The sequence below is a fragment of the Osmerus eperlanus genome, chromosome 27 (assembly GCF_963692335.1).
Source record: "Osmerus eperlanus chromosome 27, fOsmEpe2.1, whole genome shotgun sequence".
NCBI classification, from domain to species: domain Eukaryota; kingdom Metazoa; phylum Chordata; class Actinopteri; order Osmeriformes; family Osmeridae; genus Osmerus; species Osmerus eperlanus.
Genome location: NC_085044.1, coordinates 6,276,201 through 6,295,186, shown reverse-complemented (window position 1 = coordinate 6,295,186; position 18,986 = coordinate 6,276,201). Strand labels below are relative to the sequence as shown.

General features: G+C 48.7%; 2 protein-coding genes across 3 annotated transcripts in view; one reads left to right on the top strand and one right to left on the bottom strand.

The window, feature by feature from the left end:
- Positions 1-18,986, top strand: part of LOC134013930 (phosphorylase b kinase regulatory subunit alpha, skeletal muscle isoform-like) — a 46,506-nt gene that overhangs the window by 15,656 nt on the left and 11,864 nt on the right. The window lies entirely within an intron of this gene.
- Positions 93-18,406, bottom strand: LOC134013933 (phosphatidylinositol-binding clathrin assembly protein-like). Of its 2 annotated transcripts, none has more exons than XM_062453711.1 (17): positions 17,674-18,406; positions 15,176-15,318; positions 15,011-15,086; positions 14,571-14,673; positions 14,319-14,412; positions 13,789-13,900; positions 13,305-13,411; positions 9,311-9,393; positions 7,323-7,425; positions 7,093-7,202; positions 5,653-5,849; positions 5,437-5,467; positions 5,203-5,338; positions 4,926-4,949; positions 4,696-4,752; positions 4,423-4,566; positions 93-4,222 (listed from the first exon to the last, which is right to left on the bottom strand). In XM_062453711.1, exons 1-17 carry the CDS (start codon positions 17,801-17,803, stop codon positions 4,208-4,210), a joined length of 1,665 nt encoding a protein of 554 aa, XP_062309695.1. In that variant the 5' UTR covers positions 17,804-18,406; the 3' UTR covers positions 93-4,207. The 2 variants fall into 2 exon arrangements, with proteins under 2 accessions (XP_062309695.1, XP_062309696.1); XM_062453712.1 differs by having other exon boundaries at positions 4,450-4,566.

Genomic DNA, 18,986 nt, shown 5'->3' with positions numbered 1-18,986 from the left:
TGTTCCAGTAACTAAGGATTACCTTAATAAATAGGGACACCAAAGTTTAACCTTAGGCTACAATAAATATGGCCCCCAGAGAACAACAGAACCTGAGCAACAGATGACATTTTATTTCATTTTCTTCCAAAAACATCAACCTCTGCATTTCAAATAAAAAATCTATCTTTGATAACAAAGCAAACCCATTGTTGACACAGTATAATGCATCTTCCTGTTTAATGTACAAAATGTCAGAAGGGGCCTGCTGGACTGCACTGGGTCCAGGTGAGCAGCACCGGGCCTGCTGCTGTCACCATGGTTACCACGACTCCAGGGTTACCACGACTCCAGGGTTACCATGACACCAGGGTTACCATGACACCAGGGTTACCATGACTCCAGGGTTACCATGACACGGGGTTACCATGACAAGGGGTTACCATGACTCCAGGGTTACCATGACACCAGGGCTACCACGACTCCAAGGTTACCATGACACAGGAGTTACCATGACACCAAGGTTACCATGGTAATACCAAGGTTGACACCTCGCAGTAGCCAGCAGGGTTGAGTGGAGAGTCAGAAGTGGGGAGTCGGGAGAAGCGGGTCAGAAGGGGGGCGGGTGGTGTCAGGAGGGGGGAGTTGAGAGAGAGTCTGAGGTGTGAGGGGGGTCAGGAGGGGGAATTGGGAGGAGTGAGTGGGGGGAGACTGGAGGGGGGAGTCAGAAGGGGTGAGTAGGCAGTCAGGAGGGGTGAGAAAGAGTCAGGAATGAGGAGTAGAGAGTTATTCACAGTGAACATTAATAAATCTGTTAGAACAGGGTCTAAACTCAGACACGGATGAACAGTAGCAGAGCATTCAAAGAAAGAGCATTCAACACATACTGAAGACAACAGCATCACAATAAGTTACATGACTGAGAAGTCTATCTAGCTGGGTTATAGCTAGCATTGGGTCTATCTTGTTTCAAAGAGGGTGTCATGGTAACCAATCACCACCCTGACCTGGAGGGGGTGTCATGGTAACCACCCTGTTGTGGAGGGGGTGCCACAGTAACAACCCTGACCTCCAGGGGGTGCCATGGGAACCAGCCTGACCACCCATAGGCTGCCGGTCGGCTGATCATCCAGACCCCCTCATCAGCACTCTGTCCAGGTGAAACACAGGGATGAACGTCCATGCTTGTTCATGTCAAAGAGGATCCTCTCCCCAGGGAGAACAGTCCTACACGTTTCCAAACACGCCGGTAGGAGTTCACAGTATGGTCATGCTGTACCGGGCACACAGGCCAATCAAAAGACAACATTTAATCATGCAAAAGAGACGTCGTCACTGAACTCAAAAGTCCTCCTGGCCAAGCGACGAAGGAGGAAGCTGCGCATCGTTGACTTTGGTGCAAAAATGTTCCTGCTAAGATCGTGGAGCGAGCGTCCACTGTCTGGTGAAGACACTCTCGGTAGAAGAGATGCTGACCCCCCTCCAGGTGGACACAATACACACACTGACCCCCCCTCCCTCCAGGTGGACACGATACACACACTGACCCGTCATAGATCAAACACAATCACCCAATCACAGACAGCAATAAAACGTCCCATGAATGTCGTCCAATGGGCTTCCAGGTACAGAGAACACATCTATATACAGAGGACAGGAAATGGACCCGTCCCAAGTCGACCTGTCAAGCAGCTGACAGGAAGGGATGTTGCCATGACACAGAGGAGACAGGAAATAGAACACGCATAAAATCTACAAAATGGTATCTGGTTAGAAGAGCTCCAGGGACAGGGATGGGGGCTCGGTCAGGGAAGGCAGGGGGCGGGGACAGAGATGGGGGCTCGTTCAGGGAAGGCAGGGGGCGGGGACAGAGATGGGGGCTCGGTCAGGGAAGGCAGGGGGCGGGGACAAGGATGGGGTCTCGGTCAGGGGAGGCAGGGGGCAGGGACAGAGATGGGGGCTCGGTCAGGGGAGGCAGGGGGCGGGCCCAGAGATGGGGAATTGGTCAGGGGAGGCAGGGACAGAGATGGGGGCTCAGTCAGGGGAGGCAGGGGGCGGGGACAGGGATGGGGGCTCGGTCAGGGAAGGCAGGGGGCAGAGACAGGGATGGGGGCTCGGTCAGGGAAGGCAGGGGGCGGGGACAGAGATGGGGGCTCGGTCAGGGGAGGCAGGGGGCGGGGACAGGGACAGGACAGGGGGCTCCCGAAGACTGATAAAAGGTCCTTTCACCCTCCAGCACACATGTAGAACACAAGACTAGTTACGCTAAGAACATGCCACCGGCCACGGCAGCACACGAAGGCCTGGATGCCTCATGAAGGAACATCACCCTGTTATCTCGATGGGAAGGCATGTATACACACAGACACACACACACGCAAATACATTTACATATATACATACATACATGTACATACAGAACATACAGTACATATACAACACAATCAATAGAAAACAATTACTTCCCAGCAACCCCTCTTCTGTACATCCCAGCTGTGGTTCAATACTTGTGCCAGAGACCCACCCCTTCCTCCAAGATTTGTGCTATAAATACTGTGTCTGTGGTCTGCCTACCTGTCTGTCTGTCTCCCATCCTGTCTGTCAATTTCCCTTCCTGTCTGTCTGCCACTCAATCATTCTGGGTCAATCCCAGAGAAGGATGCATCTGGACCAATTATGGGTAAAGACTGGCCAGGAGAATTATGGGTAAAGACTGGCCAATAGCATAATGGGGAAAGACTGGTAATTTCTAAACAGGAGCATTATGGGTAAAGACTGGCCAAGAGTATTATGGGTAAAGTCTGTTAATGTCTGGCCAGGAGCAATCTGGGCAAAGACTGTCCAGAAGCATTATGGGTAAAGTCTCTCCAGGAGCATTATGGGTAAAGACTGGTAAAGACTGTCCAGAAGCATTATGGGTAAAGACTGTCCAGGAGCATTATGGGTAAATACTGGCAAAGACTGTCCAGAAGCATTATGGGTAAAGTCTCTCCAGGAGCATTATGGGTAAAGACTGGTAAAGACTGTCCAGGAGCATTATGGGTAAAGACTGTCCAGGAGCATTATGGGTAAAGACTGGTAAAGACTGTCCAGGAGCATTATGGGTAAAGACTGGTAAAGACTGTCCAGGAGCATTATGGGTAAAGACTGCGCAGGAGCATTATGGGTAAAGACTGGTAAAGACTGTCCAGGAGCATTATGGGTAAAGACTGCGCAGGAGCATTATGGGTAAAGACTGGTAAAGACTGTCCAGGACCATTATGGGTAAAGACTATCAAGGAGCTTTATGGGAAAAGGTATTAGAACAGCTTCTCTCTCTGAGTGGTCAAAACTGTTCTTATGGCAACATCATCGATACTTCACATACAACTGTGATATGAAGCAGGCGGAACAGAAACCAGCACAAAGGGAGTGTGTGTGTGTGTTCTGAAATAATGAGGGTACCGTACCATCCTACATTCATAGCACTTGCACAGGTCTCTGATAGTACAGAGCTACACTGGCTAACCAGCACACAGAACGATGTATACACAGAAACTGAATGGAATCAAACACATATAACAAAGACTCAAATGGTTAGATCCGGATGCTAATGGTTCAACAGTACTGTATGTACACCCTTGGCAAGTTCACATAGATTAAAGTGCGTGCAAATTATCAGAGATTTATGGTAGATAGAGCTTGGTTTGGGGGCGGGGCATGGAGAGGGCTGGGTCTGCGAGGTCTAGTTGTAGGGGAGGGGCCTTTGGGCGGAGGGAGTGGTCTATTATGTAGTGGAGGGGCATGTGGTGGAGGGAGTGGCCTGTTGTATGGGGACGGGGCTATGATGGCCGGGTCTGGATGGTGAAGGGCTGAACCAGTTCCAAACTTCCCACTGGCGTCATTGTGGAATCAGTCATTCACTTCACGTTACATAACCCACTCAGAACAGTAAATACAGAGTATATGTTTGTGTGTGTGTGTGTGTGTGAGGATTCAGCCATGACAACAGCATGGAGCAGAGGCGGTGAGCCAGGAGAGGTCATGTGACGGGTCTCTGTTTTTGTCTTCCGTTCTCCTGCCACACCCCCTTTCTACCCTCTCCAATCTTCCCTTCCTCCTCCTCCTTATCCCTTCCTTCCTCCTCCTTTCCTACTCCTAATCATCCATTCCTTCTTCTTTCTCCTTTGCGGGGTTTGGATCTCGATGGGTGTTTCCTCTCTGTGTTGCCATGGTGACACTTCTGCCCCTACATAAAGTGCATCTTTACAGAAGAAAAAAAGAATTAGCTGTGTGGGTTAGGAAGTTAGGGTTGGGTATTTATCTGTGTCGGTTGAGGTAAGGTAGTTAAGTTAACTGTGTGGGTTAAGGTGATGTAGTTAGTTGTGTGGGTTAGCTAGTTAGCTGTGTGTTGTACCAGGTGAATGTGTACCAGGTGCATGTAGCAGGTGTGTTTGTTCGTACCAGGTGTGCGTGCCAGGGGTGTGTTACCTGGGCTCCTGGCATGGGGCCAAACGGGTTGCTAGGCCGCAGGACCGGCTGGTTGTACATCACAGGCTGAGGGGCCATCATGGGAACCGCCCCCATTGGTCCCATCTGGGGGGGGAGCTGGGTGGGGTTGGGGTGACAAGGTTGCGAGGGTGGGGTGGGGGTGGGGTGAGAGAAATGTTGGTGAAAATGATGTCAAAATGATCATCTCGGTTTGCATCTCCAATGAAGACTCAGGCAAGACCTTACCATCCCATAAACAGGCACTTGAGGGGTCGTCATGGGAAACGCCATAGGAGCAGGAGCCTGGGAAACACAACAGCAAAGATGTAAGAGAAGAGAGGGAGGGAGGGGAGAGGTGAGGCTTTAGGTGCAGAGCAGAGGGGAGGGGAGAAGAGATGAGAGCAAGAGAGGGGAAGCAAAGAGAAGCAAAGATAGGAATGGGGAAGAAAAGAAAGGAGGGGAGAGTGGAGACTTACATAGCCTGTGTAGATCATTCCATTCTGGAGCGTTGGATAGAGTAGAGAAAGAGTTAGTCACTCCAAAGAAAACCCCAAAGAAATGGCAAGAATTTTTTATCGAGTGTGTGTGCGTGCGCGCGCGCGCGTGCATCTATGCATGTACTTGTGCGTGTGCGTGTGCATGTATGTATGTGTGTGCGCGTGTATGTCTGGGTGTGTCCGTGTGTATGTGTGTGGGAATGTGTGTGTGCATGTATGTGTGTGTGTGTGTGTGTGTGTGTGTGTGTGTGTGTACCATCTGAGGGACAGGCATCGGCTGGGGTGCCATGGGGTGTGTGGCGTGGGTCCAGTTGCTGCTGGTGACCATGGTCTTAGACTGCCAGCCTCCTGACGGCTTCTTCTCAACCAGCTGGTTCCACTGCAGCTCTGGCCTGGAAACATACACACACATGCGCACACAGACACTACTGGTTAATCTGTTTGATGAGTTAACAGGTTGAGCCGAAGAGGCCAGAGCAGCACTACTCACTTCTTGGCTGGTGTTCCTCCAAACTGCAGGTCTGAAACAGAGTCAAGGGAACTATTAGCATGGGTCAGGGGTCAAGGGTTAGGTTCAAGAGTAAAGGTTAACTACTTTACCACCTCTAGAAAGGGAATCAACTATTTAAAGATATAAAGGAAAAAGATGGATCCAGAGAGACTGAAACAATGAAAGAGCAAGAAATAGAGAGATTGAGAGACTCACTGCCGACCAGGTTGGCAAGGGAGGAGTCTAGGTCGCTAGGCAACATCTTCCCAGAATGCAGCTGTGCAGGGTTGTGTATGTGAGGCGGCGGGGCTTGCTTCAGCAGGCCGCCTCCCCAGGCGTAGTGATTGGTGTTTGGCACAGTGGGCGTGGTCTGGATGGCTGGAGGGAAGCTGGCCTGCAGAGTGAACAACTCACTGCACAAACAAACACACACACGTGCACACACACACACACACACACACACACAAAGGCATCCGCACACAAAGACGGGCACTGAGAAAAGTCTGAAGATAAGTCTGTTCTTCATAAAAATATATTTGATCATGGATCAGTCTCACTGACTAGGACCAGGTACAGAATAATAACATATCAGTCTTACTGGCTGGGGGCAGGTAGAACTATGACACGTGTCAAATTGTGGGGGCTTAAATGGTGTATTGAAATAAGTCTACGCTGCTTTACAGCGTGTATTGACCATAAACGGTAGGCAAAGTGACGACATCGCGCCTCTAGAAAGCAGTGTAGATACACATCAGTGTTTATCGCAAAGTTCCAAGTTTAACTGTGGGTGAAGGCGAGCATGGTTTGAATGACAGCACTCCAATGCAGCCGGTTCTCCAAACGTACCCCATGCGCATTTTCAGCCAAGGTCCTCGGGCATTCAACCCAAGTTGGTATCGCTCTCGAACTTGGATAGAGTACTCAGCCAAGCTAGATGCATGTTTCTGCTTCCCCTGACGACAATTTGGAGCCAGAAATGATAAAGATATCACCTTCACTAGACAAGGTTTTACTAATTGGAAAACGGCAATGTTTATTTTTACATAAAGCTCAAAAAGCTATTTTGCGCTGTGCGCTCTTGCATTAACTGTGGAAGTCCATATCTAGCATCACATCAAACCCAGAATACGTCCTAGGTTTGGACTAATCCCTGAATGTTTACAACGTCTGTCTCCGCGCCTGATTAACACTCGGATCGATAAGCAGTTTCAAAAATTGTATCAATATAAAAAATAATACGATCCCTTTCTGTAATCATGATACCCCCCAGAAATGTTCACTGCACCCCCAGTCAAAGCACCAACTGGCCCTCGGTGAAAATTAGTTTTACACCCCTGATCTATGATAACAGATCAGTCTTACTGGCTGGTGGCAGGTAGATCTATGATAACAGATCAGTCTTACTGGTTGGGGGCAGGTAGATGTATGATAACAGATCAGTCTTACTGGCTGGTGGCAGGTAGATCTATGATAACAGATCAGTCTTACTGGCTGGGGGCAGGTAGATGTATGATAACAGATCAGTCTTACTGGCTGGGGGCAGGTAGATGTATGATAACAGATCAGTCTTACTGGCTGGGGGCAGGTAGATGTATGATAACAGATCAGTCTTACTGGCTGGGGGCAGGTAGATGTATGATAACAGATCAGTCTTACTGGCTGGGGGCAGGTGCACCAGGTGAGGTGGAGTACAGGTCAGCAGCCCCTCCCACGGACTGGGTGCCGGGCGACACGGCCTGGCTGTCACTCATCTTAGGCCCCTCCTCCTACATCCCCACCAAGAGAGGGTGAACAGCAGACACAATTAAGAACAGCTCAAAGGAGTGTGTGTGTGTGTGCATGTGTGAGCATGTGTGTGTGTGAGTGCGTGTGTGTGTGTGTCTGACCTTGTGCTGAGTCAGCCTGCTGTCGTCTGTCTTGTCATCCAGGCGACTAAGAGAGATGCTTCCGGATTGAGCTGCACCCACAGGGCTGGTGAGCACGCTGGCTCTGTGGAGCACACCACAAAATGTACAAACACACACACCCCTAATACACACCCTAAAACACACCCCTAATACACACCCTAACACACACACACCCCTTATACACATCCTAACACACACCCCTAATACACACCCTAACACACACCCCTAACACACACCCCTAATACACACCCTAACACACACACCCCTTATACACACCCTAACACACACCCCTAATACACACCCCTAATACACACCCTAACACACACACCCCTTATACACACCCTAACACACACCCCTAATACACACCCCTAATACACACCCTAACACACACCCCTTATACACACCCTAACACACACCCCTAATACACACCCTAACACACACCCCTAATACACACCCTAACACACCCCCCTAATACACACCCTAACACACACCCCTAATACACACCCTAACACACACCCCTAATACACACCCTAACACACACACCCCTTATACACACCCTAACACACACCCATAATACACACCCTAACACACACCCCTAATACACACCCTAACACACACCCCTAATACACACCCTAACACACACCCCTAATACACACCCAAACATACACCCCTAATACACACCCTAACACACACACACCCCTAATACACACCCTAACACACACCCCTAATACACACCCTAACACACCCCCCTAATACACACCCTAACACACACCCCTAATACACACCCTAACACACACCCCTAATACACACCCTAACACACACCCCTAATACACACCCTAACACACACCCCTAATACACACCCTAACACACACACCCCTTATACACACCCTAACACACACCCCTAATACACACCCTAACACACACACCCCTTATACACACCCTAACACACACCCCTAATACACACCCTAACACACACCCCTAATACACACCCAAACATACACCCCTAATACACACCCTAACACACACACACACCTAATACACACCCTAACACACACCCCTAACACACACACACCCCTAATACACACCCTAACACACACACCCCTTATACACACCCCTAATACACACCCTAACACACACACCCCTTATACACACCCTAACACACACCCATAATACACACCCTAACACACACCCCTAATACACACCCTAACACACACCCCTAATACACACCCTAACACACACCCCTAATACACACCCAAACATACACCCCTAATACACACCCTAACACACACACACCCCTAATACACACCCTAACACACACCCCTAACACACACACACCCCTAATACACACCCTAACACACACCCCTAACTCACATACCCCTAACACACACACACCCATAACCCACTCCCCCTAACCAAGAGCATGTACACATGCTGCCTGTGTGTGTGTGCATGTGTATGTGTGTGTATTCATGTGTGTGTGTGCGTGTGTGTTGTGGCATCACGAGAGGACGTGTTGTAGAGGGGCGGTACGTTTCCCTCTGCGAATGGCTACCATGCCACAAGATGGCTGACGCAAGAACTACACCTCCCAGAATGCACCACGCCGACAGCTGCAAATGCCTCAGTCCTCTGATTGAGGCAGGAGCACAGGCGGGGGAGGGAGAGAGGACAAAAGGCTCGATACAGAGACCAAGAGGGAGAGAGCGTACCTGGCATAAGCAGAGGTCGGTGCCAGACTTCTGAGTGTTTGATACTTGGTAGGATCCAAGGCGCGGAGCAACGTTTTTGTGTTTGATGGAACTTTTTGTTTTGCTTCCTGACCTGTTTTTGGTAAATAAACCAGTTACTTTTGTTTGAACCCAGTTTAGCCTGCTCTGTCCGGTTTTTATGCACTGCCCTACACCCCGCATCGTGGTCTAGCCTCTCATGATACCACAGTGTGTATGTACGTGTGTACGTGTGTGTACCTGGTTGCAGGGAGGTCCTTGCTCTTCCTCCCCTCCAGAGAGGCCAGGTGCTGCTCCAGAGCTTCCAGAAGACTGCTAGGGGCCTGGGGGACGGGAGGGGAGGAGGACGGGGGGCAGGGGGGTGGGGGTGGGGGGACAGCGGAACCAGATTGGAATAGTACACTTTTTCACTCACTCACTCACTCACTCACTCACTCACTCACTGAAACACACACACACTTTTTAGCATACACGCAATCATTGGGCAAACACACACTTTCTAGCATACACGCAATCATTGGCAAACACACACTCTCAGATATACACATTCTCCCTTGAACACACTCCACACACACACACTTCCAACACACACATTCCCCCCTTGAACACACACCACACACAGAGCAGCAAAATTGAACATTTGTTTTCACAAATTGAGCGTAACGTGTCTATCTGGTCATCAGCTTGGACCAGTTGTGTTGACAGACAGACATGCAGTCACTTCCTGGATCATGCAGACACTTCCTGGAGCATGCAGACACTTCCTGTCCTGCTGCCCAGAGCAGTACCACCTCCCTCAACTGGGGAAAGGTTTTGCCACACTGGACACACAGGAAGTACTGGAGGCTCATGCACTGGAAGGCATACATGCTCCACACACACCTCACCTGTAAGAGTTGAGTTAACCTATGGATTCCATCTTTAATATTAAAATCCGTCAGAATAGAGATTATTGAACCGGAGGTCTGACTGGTTGTCTGACATGGCGGTGCATTGTGGGAGGCCAGCAGGTTAACTCACTGAGAGGGGAAACCCGGCTGAAACGTCTGTGAGGGTGATCATGTGACCGATCATGTGACAATAGAGTTTCATACCGGACTTTGCCTTTCAGTTTTAAAACATAATCTGAACACGCAACAACTTGCAAAAAAGAAAACCTTTTATATACGTATTTTGTGGTAAAAAAAAAAAAAAGCAGATACGAAATAACAAGGCTGGATCATTCTTCTTCAGAGAAATCTAGAATGTACTAGAAGTGTAAAGCAAAGACAGACAAACCCAGGAAAGGTGTGGTTACTATGGTTACCATGTAGCTTGGACAGGGATCGGTGAGGTCTTCATAAGCACAACAAACAGGAACAACCGTTCCTTCATTTCCAGACTGCGGTGGTGGACAGGTGCTTATGAAGTCTCAGGCCCACTCAGCCCTGGGTTATGATTGGGTACAACCCTGAGAGCTGCAACCATTCACTGCTCTACCCACAGCTGCTCAAGGGGGAGGAGGACATGTGATTGGCCGGCGTATCCATACAGCTGGTCTCTAATAGGCTAACCTATTCAGAGAGGCGTGGCCTGTATATGTTTGAACCTATTAACTGGAGTCTGAGTGCCATCAATGAGAGATTATATGTCTTAGCCATCATGATTTAGTTCCATGAAAAGCTGCAATATAATTGACCACATCTAAACGCAATCTCCAAAACAAAACATTTGAGGAAAATTGTGTCTATATCTGGACTGAAACCGTGTAATCTGAAATTTAACTGTATAACCGTGCCTATATCTGGACTGTTACAGTGTAACTTTTTCTATATCTGAACAGCAACAGTGTAATAGTGTCTATATCTGACCTGTAACAATGTCTATATTTGGAATGTACCAGTGTAACAGTGTCTATATCTGGAATGTACCAGTGTAACAGTGTCTATATCTGGGCTAGAACAGTGTAACAATGTCTATATCTGAAATCTAACAGTATAACAAAGTCTATATCTGGAGTTGGCAGTGTCTGTATCTGGGATGTAACTTGGCTGTAAGGACTTAGGGAAGGAGAGGAGGAGGTCTGTTGGGTGAGTAGGGAACGGGAGCGTTTCGAGAAGAGCATTATGGGATTGATTGAGACTGAGATGAGATGTCCACTGACCTGTTTGAGATCGGGGCCTTCACCCTGATCAATCCCAACTCGCTGTGTCACACACACGGGGGAGGAGGTGGGGGTGAGGGGGATGACGGGAGGAGGGCGGGGTGAGGGGAGAGGAGGAAGTGGGGGGAGGGAGGTGAAGGAACGAGGGGCGGGTGGAGGGAGTGGAGGAGTGCTGCTAGGGGTGGTAAAGGGTGGAGTGGGAAGAGGTGGGGGAGATGAGAGGAGGTGGGGTGATGAAGGGAAGGGAGGAGGTGTGGGTGGGGGGTGAGGAGAGGAGAGGGAGTTGGGGTGGCAAAGGGAGGGGAGGAGACGGGGGGATAAAGGGAAGGGAGAAGCTGGGGGTGAGTAAAGGGAGGTTGTGTGTTGGGGGGAGGGAAGGTGGTGAGAGGAGGAGTAGGGGTGATGAGGTACAGTAGGTAAGGTGAGGAGGTGACAGTTGTGAGGGGAGGGGGAGGTAGGGGTTGAAAGGAGGATATGGGGGTATCAAGGGGGAGGGAGGCAAAAATAAAACAAAACAAACAACAACAAATGAACACAGTATAAGACAGGAGGAGGAGATGTATGAGAAAGAGGAGGTGAAGGAAGAAAAGGAAGGAGGGGGGAAGGAGGAAGGCAAAAGTAGGAGGAGAGGAGGATGTGGGGGACGAGGGGAGGAGAATGTGAAGGAGAAGTGGTAGTGGAGGAGGAGGAGCGGTGGAGGAGGAAGAATGGATAAAAGTGGAGGAGGGGAGGAGGAGGAGAAGAGAAAGAGGAGGAGAGGAGGAGGAGGTGGAGGAGGAGAAGAGGAGGATGAGAGGAGGTGGAGTAGGGGAGGTAGAAGAGGAAAAGAGGAGGTGGAGGAGGAGGGAAGGAGGAGGTAGAAAGAAGAATCAAACGAAATCATCCATTAATCCATGCAGTGACTGGAAACAAAACAACTGAACGTAGAAGCAGTGGGTGCAAGCTCACATACACACAGGTATACACACACACACACTACACACACACTACACACAGCTATACACATACACACTACACACAGCTATACATACACACACTACGCACAGCTATATATACACACACACTCTACACACACTACACGTACACTCAGCTATATACACACATATACACTACATACGCTACACGTACACACACATACACACAGCCATAAACACACATACAAATACACACACACAGCTATTGTATATACACACAACCACACAGCTATATACACATGGACAAACCACACACACACACACACTCAAAAACACACACACTCATCTGGAGACCGTTATGGAATGAGGGCATTGCGCTGATGTGCCGGTGTGTGATGGAGCACAGACATCCAGAAGAACACAGGTCATGTAGACTGAACAGAAGGTCAAAAGTGACAGACACTGTCAGACAGTGGTAAATGGACCTGTAGCCCTCTGACTAAGCTGACCCTGTCTCTTAACACCCCCAGCAAGACCAAGCTGGTAGGACCAAGGCTACATACAGGCCTAGTAACCACCCTGAGGCCTGTATCTAGACCGTGGTATGCGTACTATAGCCATCCTACCATCCTGTATCTAGGCCTTAGTATGCATACCAAATCCATGCTACCATCCATTATCAGGGCCTTAAGTTTGCAGACTCGGGGTCTGTATAGGCTTTAGTATGCAAAGTAGGGGGCTTTATCACGGGTTTAGTATGCATTCTAGGAGCCTGTGTCTAGGGTTTAGTATGCATACTAGGGGCCTGTTTAGTAGTCAGGAGGGGAACAGTTACTGGGGAATAGTGTTCATTGGAGAAAACGTGGGAAAGAGGGGAATGACAGAGAAAGATTGGAGAATAGATATAGAGTCAAAGAGACTAATATATTTAATCATCACATGCAATGCAGGCATCTGAACAGGAAGCACACAGTGCAGGGGACATCACCCCGATAGGATAAACTCAGCCGTAAATCATTACCTCAGGATTAGATCCCGCCCCAGCCCAGCCCGCACAGGAACAGAGAGGAGAAGAGAGGACAGGAGAGGAGATAACAGGAGACAGAAGAGGAGAGAAGAGACTCGAAGAAAAGAGAGGCTAGGAGCCACTTGTTGCTGCCTGTGGTACAGCTGTTACCTCTGCAACTTTGAGGAACTCTGATAGCTTGGTCATCCTGCTGAGGAAGGTCTTATAGATGTCCAGGGCCTCTTTACACTGCTGCTTCTTCATGTCAAAATACTTCTCTGTGGCAGGAAGAGGAGGAGGAGGAAGAAGAAGAGGAGGAGGAGGAGCAGAAAAAAAGAGGAGGAGCAGGAGGGGGAAAATGAGGAACAGGAATATCGGTAAGAAAGGGAAAGGAGAAGAGAGGAGGAGAAACGGGTGGAGGAGTGGGAGTTGGAGGAAGAGAAGGAGGAGGGAGGAGACAGGAAGGGGTGAGAAGAGGAGGAGGAAGGGGAGTAAGAAGAGAAGAAAAATAAAGAGGAGGAAGAAGGAGGAGGAAAATGAGGGGAAAAGTAAAACAGGGAGGAACAAGCAAGATCATAAGTAACAATCACATGGCCCACAGCCCCACACAGAGTGATGGTGTTACAGGTTGTGTTGTGACGGCGTACACACTTACCTAGCATGTTGATGACGCCCTCATTGTACGCAGCAAATAGTCGGATGGAGTCTTTAAATAGCAGCATAAACGCTGTGTTTATCACGCCGTTTGTCAGTTCATTGGAGTTAGCCTTCAGAAATAGAGGAGGGAATGTTGCTATCATTACTATTACTAATGCTACCATTACTATTACTAATGCTACTATTATTATTATAACTAGTTTTGATACTATTGTTGCTAAAACTACTTTTACCACTATTACTAATCCTGCCATTAATATTCCTACAACACCAGCACCAGTCTGGTACAACTACACTACTCCTGCACCCCTGGTGTACTACTACACTACTCCTGCACCCCTGGTGTACTACTACACTACTCCTGCACCCCTGGTGTACTACTACACTACTCCTGCACCCCTGGTGTACTACTACACTACTCCTGCACCCCTGGTGTACTACTACACTACTCCTGCACCCCTGGTGTACTACTACACTACTCCTGCACCCCTGGTGTACTACTACACTACTCCAGGATGCCTGGTGTACCTGGAAGTCCAGAAGAGCGTCCAGCTGGTTCTGGATGATGGGGAGAGTCTTGATCAGTTTCTCTGTTGTCATGGTACGCATCACTCCGTCAACCCTGTCAATGATCGGAGACAGGGTAGGGGTAGGACACACACACAGGGGTAGGACACACACGCACAAACACACACATGCGTTGTACACATTTATAACCAGGCTTGCAACCTTGAGGGAACCTGCTGTGTGTGTGTGTATGTGTGTGTGTGTGCGTCCTACCCTCTCTTCATCTTGGTGAAGTCTACAGCCACCAGTCTGTAGGTCATTGCCTTCTCATTTAGGTAGCGGCTATACCGCCGTATGAACGTAGACATGTCATACCCTGTGGAGAGAGAGAAAAAGAGAGAGGCAGAGAGAGAGACAGAGATAATGTGACACAAACAGAAAGAGAGCGGGTAAAACAGAGAAGGAGAGAGTGAGACAGAGAAAGAGAGATGAGGAGAGAGAGAGAGAGGCCATGGTGGGATTCCTTATACACTTAGGCAATTATCATACACAAACCCTCCCTGTGATTTGTCAGTGCCTCGGAAAGGCACTCACAAAATTCAGTCGAGATTTACCCCCAAATACTAAAAAACAACTCTTTTGCAAAGATTTCTCCAGGATTGATGTTTAGTTACTCTTTATGCATTTTTCTTTATCGTATGAGCGGTGTGTACCTTGGAGGGCTGCCTTGTCCAGGAAGCTGCTGAGGTTGAAGAGGTTGTTTTTGGACGCCAGGTACTGCATGACCCTCTGGAGCAGGAGAGAGGGGGTCAAGGGGCTGCATATAGTGTGTATATAGTATGTGTGTGTGAGAGTGTGTGTGTGTGTGTGTGTCCTACCTCGTTGCCGTACATCATGAGGTGGTGTGTGGTGATGAGGGCCTTGAACACCACCACCCAGCTGTTGCTGGCGGTCCTCTCCAGCAGTGCGTCGGCCAGGAGGGGCACACCCACGCTCAACTCGTTGGTGCAGTGGACCAGGTCTGGGGGCAGGAAGAACACAGCTTCATCATGGCAGACAGGCAGACAGACAGACAGACAGACAGACAGACAGACAGTCAGTCAGTCAGTCAGTCAGTCAGTCAGTCATCAGTCAGACTGATCTGGCAGACAGACACAGACAGACAGACAGACAGACAGACAGACAGACAGAAAGTCAGTCAGTCAGTCAGTCAGTCATCAGACAGACCTGGCAGGCGGGCAGGCAGGCAAGAAGATAAGCAGACAGACAGACATGCAAGAAAGCAAGCAATGCATACACACACATGGAGATAGACAGGCAGACAGGCAGACAGGCAGACAGGCAGACAGGCAGACAGACAGACAGGGGAGATTGACAGGCAGACAGACATTCACACAGACAGGCAGACAGACAGTTTTGCAAGGCAGTCAGACAGACTAACTGTATAACTAACTTTGCTTTATTGATTGGCTGGGTTGCTATTGATTGTGTGCAGGGTTGAATCAAATCTAATTGCCAGTATTTAGACCAGCGTTGAAATCCTATCTGACAGATAGCAGCCTCCTCGTCTAGCCATGCTCCCACAGAGCTACAATACAGCAGGACCACAGGGTGGTCTGTGACTACAGCAGAACCACAGGGTGGTCTGTGACTACAGCAGAACCACAGGGTGGTCTATAACTACAGCAGAACCACAGGGTGGTTTATAACTACAGCAGAACCAGAGGGGGGTCTATAACTACAGCAGAACCACCGGGTGGTTTATAACTACAGCAGAACCACAGGGTGGTTTATAACTAGAGCAGAACCACAGGGTGGTTTATAACTACAGCAGAACCAGAGGGGGGTCTATAACTACAGCAGAACCACAGGGGGGTCTATAACTACAGAAGAACCAGAGGGGGGTCTATAACTACAGCAGAACCACAGTGTGGTCTATAACTACAGCAGAACCACAGGGTGGTCTATAACTACAGCAGAACCACAGGGGGGTCTATAACTACAGCAGAACCAGAGGGGGGTCTATAACTACAGCAGAACCACAGGGTGGTTTATAACTACAGCAGAACCACAGGGGTGTCTATAACTACAGCAGAACCAGAGGGGGGTCTATAACTACAGCAGAACCACAGGGGGTCTATAACTACAGCAGAACCACAGGGGTGTCTATAACTACAGCAGGACTACAGTCTATAGGAGGATGGTCTATTGCAGGACTACAGTCTATAGGAGGATGGTCTATAGCAGGACTACCGGATGGCCTATAGGACGATGGTCTATAGCAGGACCATATGATGGCCTATAGGAGGATGGTCTATAGCAGGACTACAAGATGGTCTATAGCAGGATTACAGGATGGCCTATAGGAGGATGGTCTATAGCAGGACTACAGGATAGTCTATAGCAGGACCATATGATGGCCTATAGGAGGATGGTCTACAGGAAGACTACAGGATGGTCTACAGGAAGACTACAGCTCCTGACTGGAACCAAGACGAGAGACGGGGTTCTGTATTGGCCTCTCTTCACTGGGTTCCAGTTCAATATAGAATTCAGTTTAATGTTATTTGTTTTCAATGAATTGCATGACTTGGTACCCAATTAGTGTATGAGGACCCATAGGCCTTCAAATCATTGGCTTTTAACTGTTGCCAAATCCTGTTTAAAAGGGTGCTTGTGCCTTCTCAGTTGCAGCCCCACAGCTCTGGAATAGTCTTCCACTCCATAAAAGATCCTCTACCACTATTGAGGTTTTTAAATGATATCGTAAGACCCACTTATTCTCCATATAGCCTATAAAACGGCAAATGTACAGCAATGTTAAGTCCCTGTGTATGTGTCCTTGTGATAAAGCTGATGTACAGCAATTTGGCAAAACTAGTTTTTTCTTAAATGTGCTATAGAAATATAATTGACTTGAATTGACAAGACAGCAGACGATCTAGATCAATAGCAGATTTACAGGATGGTCTGTAGGATGATGGTCTATAGCAGGGTGGTCTACGGTAGGATGGTTATATTATATTATAGGCCTACACATGTGTAGGATGCACAGGGGCATATTAGCTGCATCAGTAATGACCAGTCGCAGTGTGAAGGCTATTGACCTGTGTGTCCCTGCCTGGCATTCAGTCATGATGGTTCCCTTCTCCACAGCTCACTGCCCCGGGCTGTAGCAGGCTAGGCTCAATGCGCAATCACTCCTATTCTCCTGTTCCACACCAGGATAATGTCGGTGGAAAAAAAATGGGCCAGTGTGAAAGCGACGGACAGTTAAAGCTGCATACGGAACAACCCCCCAAATGCGGGCCTTCAGACGGCCTTGCGGTGTTACGATGCTGGTGTTGGTAAATGTGTGATAAGGGTGACCACCTACAGTCAAGGTGCTTCTTCTTCGGTCCGCTGACCTCATGCGTCGTGGCCTTGCAGACGGCTTTGCTTACAGCTGAGCCGCTCATGCTGTGCTGAGCCGCGGCGATCCGGTCCGTGATGGTCTGTCCCGACATATTCCAGAGGTAGGAATCGGGGGATCACGAATCAAATGTCTTTAATGACAGAGAGACTGCCCTCGAAACGCACTGGCTGCCCGAAAAACAAAAACGTACGCTGACACTAACCCGATAACAGAATTCATACGGCGACCAAATAATTAATACGGTTACATTCAATAAATTAGCCTACCAAAATTTCCACCAAATTTGGCCTTGAATGCTCCGTGAAGAGGTCGCGATGCTTCAAGGTATCCGTGTAGAGGGGAGAGATGCCGGTAAGAGCAAGAACACGTTAGAGGATAAAATCCTTTGACTGCGCTGAACAAATGATCAGTTAACGGTCCTAGCAGGGTAATTATGATGCGGCATTCGCTTGAGCAGTTACAGAATACAATTTTCCAGACGTTATGCTACAAAACTGCACATTATAATCCTCCCTTATTGATTAAGCTTCCTCGCTCTCGGATGGATATTTTTTGCATTGACTCCCCCTGGTCCCTGCCCATCACTCGCGAGGCTCCCAACGCTTTATGTAAAGGCATTCAATTTTATAATTTTTTTCTTCTCCTTTTTGTGTTAGGGTTGGCGATTATTCTTTTTTTTTCAGTAAAAATGATGTGTAAAATGGCAGTATGAATCAGGTGACTTGAGGAAGGGGTTGATTGGGCAGCGCGCAGGGGTCCGGGGAGGGCATCTTAAAGAGGCACACGGCTGCTGCTGGAGTGGATAGCGCGGTCTCGTGCTCAGCCTCTGTGATAATACCATCAGACACGAGACGCCGCTTGGGTTGTATTAATATATGTTATTGTGCGTAACACCCTCACAAAAGACCTGCTTGTGATATAAGCAGGCTGTATGGTAAAATACACACACACACACACACACATGCACACACGCAAACATACTCTGACACACACACACACAGTCAAACATTCAAATACACACAGACACACACACAGTGTATCATATAATGACTTATTCATTAAAGAGAAGTTTATTAAAGTTGCAATATGCAATATTGAGGATACAGTAGAAAGTGCAGTGTTGCAGCCTAACAGTTAAATTCTTTTGCAGTTACAGTGTTTTACCTGGACAAAAAACGGTTTCTCCCTACCCTCCCAGTCTCTCTCTCTCCTTCCCCTGCCCCCTGCCTTCCCCCAGCCCCTCTCCCTACCCTCCCAGTCTCTCTCTCTCCTTC